At 42.9% G+C, this 11,423-nt stretch overlaps 1 protein-coding gene across 8 annotated transcripts in view; it reads left to right on the plus strand.

The window, feature by feature from the left end:
• Positions 1-11,423, plus strand: part of LRRC8B (leucine rich repeat containing 8 family, member B) — a 75,409-nt gene that overhangs the window by 52,238 nt on the left and 11,748 nt on the right. For all 8 annotated transcript variants that reach the window (XM_005863354.2, XM_014537344.1, XM_005863353.2 and 5 more), the window contains one exon: positions 6,633-8,800. In XM_005863354.2, the coding sequence (XP_005863416.1) occupies positions 6,662-8,800 (2,139 nt within the window). In that variant the 5' untranslated portion in view covers positions 6,633-6,661. The remainder of the gene's footprint in view (positions 1-6,632; positions 8,801-11,423) is intronic.

Below are 11,423 nucleotides of genomic sequence, written 5' to 3' on the forward strand. Positions count from 1 at the left end.
GTGGAGCTCTATGACCCAGAAACTGGAAGGTGATGGGTCAAGGTATGCCTACCTTGCCGTTTGCTTAGGATTACCCTCACCTCAGATAGGACTAATCTTAAATCACCATTGGCAGCATTTCAGAGCTTTCTCACATTCTTTTTGTTTTTGTTTTTTTCTTTTTTCCTTTTCTCCCTTACCTACTCCTCTTCCTCTATTCCAGCTGCACTTAGATGTTTTTGCATAATGCAATTGAAGGCATGGAGTTTGGGTTGGTGGGGGGCTTCAGGCCACAGAAAGATAACCATTAACTGGGTGGTTTTGGCAAGTAACCACTATTTGCCTTGGTGTCCTCACCAATAAAATGGAGATCTCTATTTTCTTTTTAAATTTTTATTTAGTGATTGGATTTTAGAGAGAGAGAGAGAAGGAAGAGACAGACAGACAGACATTGATTTGTTGTTCCACTTGTTGATACATTCATTCATTGGGTGTTTCTTGTATCTGCCCTGACTGGGGATTGGACCCTCAACCTTGGCATTTCGAGACGATGCTCTAACCAACTGAGCTATCGGGGCAGGGTGAGATCTCTATTTCTTAATGCAGCTATAAGACTAAACAAGCTGATTTAACACAATGAATGTAATACATTAGGTGCTCAATAAGGTCTTGTTCTCTTCTTTACCCTTTCTTTTTCTCTGCTGACTTCCCTGCTTCCCTTCCTCTTTCCAGCGTCCAAAGATCTAGCAAACAAATGATCATTCCTCTGGGATGACATCATAGCACATCACTGAAATTCAGTTTCACTGGGGCAAAGCCATAGACAAACAACCAGCATTAACGTTGCTTCTCCACTTTGAGAGGACTTTGAGGGACTAGAGTTCCTGACCACCTCGCTGAGAGCCATGACTGTGGGATCTGTGGATCGGGGAGCAGTTTCCCAGGTGAACAGTGCCGGGAGCCAATCACAACCCCAAATTGAGGTGTTCCCATCAGATGGAATCGTCCCCTTATCTGGTCTTCCAGTCCTGGGGGACAGGAAAAGAGGAAAGGTTTTTAGGCTGACCAAACGAAGTGTTAGAGAAAGACTGATTTCATTAATAATAGTAATGATTTTTTTTTATGAAGTAGATTATAAGTTCACTGTTTGTGAGCATGCACTTTCTCAACAATCTATTGCAAGTTTTTGATGTAAACAAAGCTCTTACTTTAAAAGAATAACCAAACTGATTAAGCTGCCTAAAAAGGCAGCTTTTCAGGACAGTGGTCTAATTTGCAGTCTTTGAGGCCAACTTAATAGTGATAGCAAAGACACTTTTATAGCTGAATCCCAGATTTAGGAAATAGCCTTTTATTTTCAAGATGAAATTATCTTACTGTTAGTTTTGGAACACAACATAACTTAGACAACTGCTGAAATCATTTACTGCTGTGATTTGAAGTATGAACCTGGGAATCATACCCTCTTTAAATTATCCATCACATCTATTAAAATCAGCTTCCTGTTGATCCTATGTGTGTTTCATATTCAAATAAAATGCTTTCATATTTAAATATCACTGCAGCTGTATATACAACAGTTTTATTGAAGCCATGAATGCTTTAATTATGACTTTTGTTTCATTTCACTGAGGAAAAAGCCAAAGCATTTTTACAACAATGTATCAATGAAATGCAAAATCAAATACCAGTCCAAAAGCTTTGTGGATCTGAGCCCTAGTTGGTTTGGCTCAGTGGATAGTGTCGGCCTGCAGACTGAAGGGTCCCAGTCAAGAGTATGTACCTTGGTTGCAGGCTTGATCCTTGGCCCTGGTTGGGGCATGTGCAGGAGACAACCAATGTGTCTCTCTATCTCTCCCCCTCCCTTCCACTCTCTAAATATCAATGGAAGACTATCCTTGGGTGAGAATTAACAACAACAACAAAAAGCATTGCTGTTAGGATTTGTTTGAAAAAAAAGCTTTGTGGATTTGAAATGTTTTAGAGAAATGTGTGGAAATTTTAGGTGTTTCCTAGTTTTTTTGTTTTATTTATTACTAGCGGCCTGGTGCACAGATTCATGCACATTGAAAAGAGATTAATTAGAAGAAATATTGTAGAGGCCGGGGAGGGACCATGGGAGGTTGGCTCCAGGGCATGTCCTGCCTGTCTCCCCCAGACCTGATCAGCCGGATCCCAGCAGCAGGCTAACCTACCGGTTGGAGCATCTGCCCCCTGGTGGTCAGTGTGCGTCAGAGTGACGACTAAAATGTTTGGACACTTAGCATATTAGGCTTTTATATATATATGGATAGCATATATCACTCCTGTTTTTTCTTTCCTTTTTATTGAATTTATTGGTTAACAAAATTATATAGGCTTCCGTTACACAATTCCACAACACATTATCTGTACATTGTATCATGTGTTCACCACCCCAAGTCAAGTCTCCTTCCAACATCGTTTATCCCCCGGCATCACCACACTCTTGTCCCTATCCATGAGTTATTTCTCTTTTTGTTTTTTCTCTCAATCTCTCCACACACCCACCCCCCCACCACCATCTAGCCCCTCAAGCCACCCACTCCCCTGCTGTCTATGAATCTATCTCTGTTTTGCTTGTTAGTTCATTTTGTTCATTAGATTCCACATATGAGTGAAAGCATATGGTATCTTTCTTTCTCTGACTGGTTCTTTTTTATGGTTTCTAGGTCCTTTTGTGTGTTTTCTATCTCTTTATTATGGTTCTCACTGAGTTCATTCATTTTCCCCTAAGTTTCTTGAGCATCCTTACAGCCATTGTTTTGAATTCTATATGTGGTAGATTGCTTGCCTCCATTTCATTTAGTTCTTTTTCTGGAGCTTTCTCATGTTCTTTCATTTGGGGCATGTTTCTTTGGCTCCCCATTTTGGCTGTCTCTCTGTATTTGTTTCTATGTATTACGTAGATCTGCTATGCCTCCCAGTCTTGGTATGATGGCCTTATTTAATAGGTATTCTCTGGGGCTTGGTGACACAGTCTCCCTTGTCACCTGAGCTTGGTGCTTCAGGAATGTCTCTTGTTTGGCTTATGTGAGCCTTCCTGTTGTAGTTGAGTCTTGAGTGCTATTGGCCTGTCCTGATGGTGTTGATTCTCAGTCTATCTGACTGTGAGGATCGATCTTGACCATATTGTACAAGTTGCTGTCTGGGGGCTAGCACCACAAAGCAGAATTCACCCCAGCCGGATCTGGTGCCTGCTGACCTTCTCCCTCTGGTTGTGCCACTTATGGACTAATTTGGTGATGCCCTGATGTGGCCTGAAGCCTGTCACCTGGTTTGTTGGTTCTGGGGCCTCTTGTGAGGGACTCTAGTGCAGATCAATGTCAGGCGCTGCCTGTGACCAGCCCTGGGTTACCAGTTTGGAGCTCCAAAGCAATCCAGTTTGTGGCTGCCTCTGCGGGGCCTGGGTATGTGGTAGGGGCCAAGCTGTGTTTTAAGCCTGGCTTCTACCAGCACCAAGCCTGGGGGCAGGTGAGCAAAAGGCCCAAGGCACCCAACACACACCTCTGTCTCCTGGTTGCCTACCAGGCTCAGTCACTGAAAATACCTCTGGTGGTATGCAAGCTGTGTCAGGTAGGTTCTTAGTGAATCACCCGGTAGGGACAAGTAGGATTCATCGGGTTTCTAGGTCTGAGGCCATTCAACAAAAGCCTCAGTGTACACTCAGGCCAACCACCACCTGCCTGGGAGCAGCAGATCTGTGTGGTGGGGTGGGGTCTCAGGGACTCGTCAGGGTGAGGCCAGCAGAATTCATCAGATGAACACAGACCAAGATACAGGTGTGTGGAGGGAGGGCTCTACACAGGGACGGTGGTGGCTCTGGTCAGCATGTGCGGGAAACATGGCCCTTGCCCTAGAGTCACACAACTCCATCCTTCCCTGTTGTCTTTTCCACCCCTCAAATGTGCTCAGATCTTCTTGAGAGCTCCCCAAAGAAGTCTGCGCTGCTGCCAGGCTGGCCACAGCCAGCCAGCTCCTATGCAGGCGTGAGCTCAGCAGTGTAGAGCCACAGGAAGTCAGGTGGGTGAGGCTAGTGCACTCGCCAGGCTGACACAGCATGGAGAACAGTGGACCCAGGAAAGATGGTGTCAGTGGATGGTGTCAGGAGGGATTTAGTACAGCTGCCTCTTCAGCTGTCTTCCCAAAGGCACACAACCCAGTTTCCCCTTGAATGACTCCAGTCCTCTCTGATCCGCCTTCCTTCCATTGAACCCACAGTGAGTGGCCACGAATGAGATTTTTTTCTCTGGCTCTTTAAGAGGGTGCCTGGGTTTCTAGCAGACTCCTGTCTCTCCCTGGTGGTCGGAATCTCCACTGATTTTCACAGCCAAATGTTATTTGGGCTCCTCTTCCTGGCTCTGGTGCTCTGGACTGGGGATCCCAATGTGGGGTTGAGAACCCTTGTTCCTACGGAGGGACCTTTGCAACTAAGAGATCCCTCCAGACTGTTATCTGCCACATGTGGGTGTGGGGACAGCCCTTTTCACATCTCCACCCTTCCTACCAGTCTCTACTACAAATCCTGGCTTCTTCTGTTAATCCTTGGTTATAAGACTTCTCTTCCACTAGTCTTCAGTTGGTTTTTCAGGATGATTGTTCTGTGCTTTATTGTGATTCCGGTTCAGTCCTGGGAGGAGGTGAGTGTAGTTTCCATCTACTTCACTGCCATCATCTCAGCTGAATAGCGTCAGTTACCTGTGTTTCTCTAGATAATGGTTTGCAGACAAGTAGCTCCTGATTTTTTTGTTGCCCAATTAATTTTTAACCTATGACTCAGTGTTAAATTCCAGGTGTGATCTCACCAGGCAGGTACAGAGTGACTGTTGCCCCTTTATCTGGGTTCATCTATCAATGTGGCCCCAGATTATAATAATATTGTAACTGTAGTTAGCATTAATATAGCACAGTGATGGCAAACCTATGACACGCGTGTCAGAGGTGACACGCGAACTCATTTTTTTGGTTTATTTTTCTTTGTTAAATGGCATTTAAATATATAAAATAAATATCAAAAATATAAGTCTTTGTTTTACTATGGTTGCAAATATCAAAAAATTTCTTTATGTGACACGGCACCAGAGTTAAGTTAGGGTTTTTCAAAATGCTGACATGCCGAGCTCAAAAGGTTCGCCATGACTATATAGCACATAGCTATATTTATCATAATAGCTACCACACTATTAGCTAAAAGCATATATTCATGCCAGCTAAAAACCCTAGGTATTTTTCACATGATCATCAGTATGTTCTACCATCCTGCCTACTACCATGTTTATGGCATTTGGGGGTCTACATGCAGGACTTTCTGTTTGTCTCATATACTCCTCTTGGTTTTGGTTTTTGTCTTGTATTGACAAACAATTATGGTTAACTGCAGTTGGATGAGGCAGAATGAGAGGAACTGAGAATTAGAATTAGACCCACTAAACTAAAGGAGGGAAGGGTGATGAGTCGTATAATCAAGATCCAAGTCCTAAGAGGAAGTCGAAACCATATAATATGATGTTCAGAGAAGATGCAGGGAGAAAGTGGTGCTCCAGTCCAGCAGTGAAAATCAGGTGTCATGGGTGCCCTAACAAGTGGTTAGAACTGGACCCCCAGCAAAAGATAACCATGCCGCTGTGGGGTTTTTTCCTTCTTTATTCTTGCCAAATACCTTACTAGGTTCAAAATGTCCTTTTATCTATCTTGCTCTGTGCCCTCTTACAGGAGGTCTGGATTTTACTAATTAACAATTTTTAAAATAAGTGATTTAAAAATATTTTTAAATGACTTAATGTTTTATGTAATGTCTCTTTCTGAACTTTACATAAACCATTTATATAAGGAACATTGAGTACTTTTAAAGAACCTGAAAAATCCACCTTGTTTTTCTGATAGCAAAAATAATTTAAGAATAGATTATGCCCTTAGTCATTTATTCTATTAGTATTTTGCCATGGAAACGTTAAACATGAGAGTCTCTATAATAGAATATTGCTCTAACTGGATTTTTATTTCCAATCCTTTTTTAAGCCATTACTATTGTTTGTCAGCTTTTAAGTCCTCTAAGTTGGACATGAATTTTAGTTACATCTCAAGAGCTGGGGGGTTGGGGGAGCAAATGCATTAAATTACATTTTGTTTTGAACATAGAATTGGCAGATCCCTCTAGAATTTTCGGAAGGGGTAATTTTATAAGGCAGTGCTTGCTCAAAAGAGGTTCTTCTTAGTGACTGAAACACAACTCTTAGGCTAAAGTGAATGCTCCAGGCGTGGGGGGTAGGGTGTGGAACAGAGCTTACTCAAACCGTTTTTGGGAGGATGTAAAGTGTAGCTAGGAACAAGTAGCATAAGAACAAGTTGTCCCAGTGTTGATTGAAGAAAATCCGGTTTTTAATAGCTCAGCATGAAGTCAAAATGCAGGAGGAAATGAAATTGTTGCTTCACGTCCTGCCCCACACCGAAGGCACTTTGAAGTGCACATTCTCTAATGAAACCTGGTGCCTTCTATATTCCCTGATCAGTCCTGCCTTCAAGGGTGTGCCCCTGAGCTAAATCCTACTTAGGATATATGTATATGAGCGTTAGAGTTAAATGCTTATTTTGGATACTTTTACCTCAGCCCCTTTTCTTTTATTTGTCTCTTCCAGTTTCTGTACTCCTCCTCCAAGGGAAAGTCATGATCACACTAACGGAGCTAAAATGTTTAGCAGACGCCCAATCATCTTATCACATCCTAAAACCGTGGTGGGACGTCTTCTGGTATTACATCACCCTGGTCATGCTGCTGGTGGCCGTGCTGGCGGGCGCGCTGCAGCTGACGCAGAGCCGGGTTCTGTGCTGTCTTCCGTGTAAGGTGGAATTCGACAATCACTGCTCCGTGCCTTGGCACCTCCTGAGAGCCAGCGTGAATGCATCCTCCGACCTGGGGCCGCCGCTCCCGCTCCCCCTCCGAATCCAGAATGACCTCCACCGCCAGCAGTACTCCTACATCGACGCCGTCTGCTACGAGAAGCAGCTCCACTGGTTCGCAAAGTTCTTCCCCTACCTGGTGCTCTTGCACACGCTCATCTTCGCAGCCTGCAGCAACTTTTGGCTTCACTACCCCAGCACGAGTTCCCGGCTCGAGCACTTTGTGGCCATCCTGCACAAGTGCTTCGATTCTCCGTGGACCACCCGCGCCCTGTCGGAAACGGTGGCCGAGCAGTCAGTGAGGCCCCTGACGCTCTCCAAGTCCAAGGTTCTGCTTTCATCCTCAGGGTGTTCGGCTGATGTGGATGCCAATAAGCAGTCCTTGCCCTACCCGCAGCCCGGCATGGAGTCGGCTGGCATAGAAAGCCCGACTTCCAGTGTCCTGGACAAGAAGGAGGGCGAGCAGGCCAAAGCCATCTTTGAAAAAGTGAAAAGGTTCCGCATGCACGTGGAGCAGAAGGATATCATTTACAGAGTGTATCTGAAGCAGATAATAGTCAAAGTCATTTTGTTTGTCTTCATCATTAGTTACGTTCCGTATTTTTTAACCTACATCACTCTTGAAATTGACTGTTCAGTTGACGTGCAGGCTTTCACGGGATATAAGCGTTACCAGTGCGTCTACTCCTTGGCAGAAATATTTAAGGTCCTGGCTTCATTCTATGTCATCCTGGTTATACTTTATGGCTTCACCTCCTCCTACAGCTTGTGGTGGATGCTGAGGAGCTCCCTCAAGCAATATTCCTTTGAGGCGTTGAGAGAAAAAAGCAACTACAGCGACATACCAGACGTCAAGAATGACTTTGCCTTCATCCTCCATCTGGCTGACCAGTACGATCCTCTTTATTCCAAACGCTTCTCCATATTCCTGTCGGAGGTCAGTGAGAACAAACTGAAGCAGATCAACCTCAATAACGAATGGACGGTGGAGAAACTGAAAAGCAAGCTGGTGAAAAATGCCCAGGACAAGGTAGAACTGCATCTCTTTATGCTAAACGGTCTTCCAGACAATGTTTTTGAGCTGACTGAAATCGAAGTGCTCAGCCTAGAGCTGATTCCTGAGGTCAAGCTGCCCTCCACCGTCTCCCAGCTGGTCAACCTCAAGGAGCTTCATGTGTACCATTCGTCTCTGGTGGTAGACCATCCTGCCCTGGCCTTTCTAGAGGAGAATTTAAAAGTTCTCCGCCTAAAATTTACTGAAATGGGGAAAATTCCACGCTGGGTATTTCACCTGAAGAATCTCAAGGAACTTTATCTGTCGGGCTGTGTTCTCCCTGAGCAGCTGAGTACCATGCAGTTGGAGGGCTTTCAGGACTTAAAAAACCTGAGGACCCTCTACCTGAAGAGCAGCCTGCCCCGGATCCCACAAGTCATTACAGACCTCCTGCCTTTCCTGCAGAAACTGTCCCTCAATAATGAGGGAAGCAAACTGGTTGTGTTGAACAACCTGAAAAAAATGGTCAATCTGAAAAGCCTAGAGCTGCTCAGCTGTGACCTTGAACGCATTCCACACTCCATTTTCAGCCTGAACAATCTGCATGAGTTAGACCTAAAAGAAAACAACCTTAAAACCGTGGAGGAGATCATCAGCTTTCAGCATCTCCAGAATCTTTCTTGCTTAAAATTGTGGCACAATAACATTGCTTATATTCCTGCCCAAATTGGGGCATTATCTAATCTAGAGCAGCTGTCTTTGGACCATAATAATATTGAGAATCTACCCCTGCAGCTTTTTCTATGCACTAAACTACATTATTTGGATCTAAGCTATAACCACCTGACCTTCATTCCAGAAGAAATCCAATATTTGAGTAATTTGCAGTACTTTGCTGTGACCAACAACAATGTAAGTAAATTCATTCTTCTCTTTATTTAGTCATTTGAGTGTCTGCTGTTGCAGTGTGTAATGTAGATAGAGAAAATGGACATTAAATCATACTAAGCCTCCTCTGAGAACAGCCTGACCACCACTTACTAGACATGTGACCATGGACAAATTACCAAAACACTGAGCAGCAGTTTTTAAGCTAACTTGCAAGTTGTCAGGGAGATTTTATGAAAAACTATATGGGCACTCGGCACAGTTCCTGATATGTAGTAGTTGCTCAACATATGTTTTCTTTATTCTCTTTTCCTATATTTTACATAAACAGCACAGTTGAAGTATGTTAAACTAATTAGGTGTGACAGAACTTACTTTTCATTTTGGAAAGGTCTTAACTACTTAGAAAGTTTCGTAAAACTTTTCAGCTTTCCGTATCTGCCATAGGAGCAGAAATTTTTGGTAAACATACTGTGATCATGAGTTATTCATAAATCTTTTTTTGTGGTGCAGTAAGACAGATTTGAAATCTACATGCATGTCTAGAAAGGCAATGCGAAATGAAAGGCCTGGTTCCATAATGCAACACTAGGGCTTCTTGGAAGCTTTTTCCAGCATCCATGCTTTACAAATGAACCATAATTTGCAACAGTAAAGCCAAGTTAAGGAAAACTTAACATCTCTGAAACAAGAAAAAACAAAATAAATGACTAGTTTCCTAGGTTAAAATGTGAAGGAGGAGGAAAAAGAAAAAAAAAATTCATGCTAGCCAAAAGCAGCAAGAGAGTGATGGTAATGTCCAAAGGAAAGAAGGCAGGGAGGGGAGGGGGGGGGAGCCGGGGAAGCCTGTCTAACTCAGGTCTGCCAAGAGAGGAAAGTGGTCTTCCTTGGAAATGGGAGCTCTTTTCTTCTATCCCACTCACAAATGTGTTATCTCTTAGACCTTTTATCATTTGTATTTTATGCTAAATATAGCTGTGAGGATGGTGTTGGCTAATAAACATATTAATCACCTGGTATTATATTTGGAAACCATGGATTGTTAGAGGAATACCAGAAAGTCAGGGAATGAGGGCAAAATTCATGGCACAAAATTCATTCAAATTTTAATGAGGGCTCTGATTTTTACAACTCTTAAGACTTTACACATATGTAAAAGGCTAGAGCCCATTCTTAGATAAGAAATCTTCAGGTCCTAAAGGATAATGAGGTTTTAAAACTCTTTTAGGCTTCACTTAGATTAATAGTGCACTTCAGGATTACCTGAAGGGCTTGTTAAAACATAGATTCCAGCCCTAGCCAGTTTGGCTCAGTGGATAGAGCATAGGCCTGCAGACTGAAGGGTCCCCGGTTCGATTCTGGCCAAGGGCACATGCCTGGGTTGTGGGCTCAATCTCCAGTAGGGGGTGTGCAGGAGGCAGCTGATCAATGATTCTCTGTCATCAATGATGTTTCTATCTCTCCCTCTTCCTTCCTCTCTGAAATCAATAAATAAATATATTTTTTAAAAAATAGATTCCTGGGCCCCACTCCAGGGTTCCCATTTCAGTAGGTCTGGTGTAGGATCCAAGAGTTGGCAGTTTTAAAATGTCCCAGGTGAAGCTGATACTGTTGATTTTGTGACCATACTTTGAAGTCTACGGGTCTAGAGATTTATCATTAGTGTTGTTAAATTATGCAGTTGATTAATATTAATATTAATAGAACAAGCAGACTTCTCATCTTTCCCAAAAAGCTTTCCAAAGATTGAATGAACAATTAAGAAGGGAGAAGTGATTTTCTTATTAATAAAACTATCTAGATATAGATTATCAGTCTCTTGGTAGGAAGATTGTTAAAGGGAATTAGAGATTAAGGTTTCATGTGGAATTTAATTTTAAGGTTCCTTCTAATCTTGATAGCCTTATGATTCTATGAGGTAGACCAAAATAGTTATAAAAATTAGAAAATAGCCCTCGCCAGTTTGGCTCAGTGGATAGAGCATGGGCCTGCTGACCAAAGGGTCCTGGGTTAGATTCCAATTAAGGGCACATGCCTGGGTTGCGGGCTTGATCCCCAGTGGGCGCATGCAAGAGGCAGCCAATCAGTGATTCTCATCATTGATGTTTCTATCTCTCTCTCCCTCTCCCTTCCTCTCTGAAATCAATAAAAAATATATTTTTAAAAAAGGAAATAAAACATCAATTTCGATGCATAAGTATTTATATATGCATATACTTAGAAATGTGAGTTGATTCAATTGGAACTGGAATCCAATTGGAATAGAGGTTGGTAAAGATTCCTGAGAGAAGTTTTAAAGATTCTTCTAAGGACTTAAGAAATGTATGAGATTCATAAATGAGGCAATAAATACTAACTCTGGAGTTAAAGACTTTTTTTTTTGAAAGGATGTTGGGTAGCTAATATCACTGAAAAGGTTGCAGAATTAAACTCGGAAAACAAGCACCAAGTTAGTTAGACAGCAAAAAGGACCACAGCCCAAAATCATCTACACTAATAAAAGAGAAACATGGTAATTAGCGTACGACCGCTACCCTTCCCATTGGCTAATCAGCATATCCTTATGCAAATTAACTGTCAGCCAAGATGGCGGCCGGCAGCCAGGCACTGAAGCGAGCATGAGGCTTGCTTGCTGCGGACTCCAACG

This window comes from Myotis brandtii, unplaced genomic scaffold (assembly GCF_000412655.1).
Source record: "Myotis brandtii unplaced genomic scaffold, ASM41265v1 scaffold177, whole genome shotgun sequence".
Classification (NCBI taxonomy): domain Eukaryota; kingdom Metazoa; phylum Chordata; class Mammalia; order Chiroptera; family Vespertilionidae; genus Myotis; species Myotis brandtii.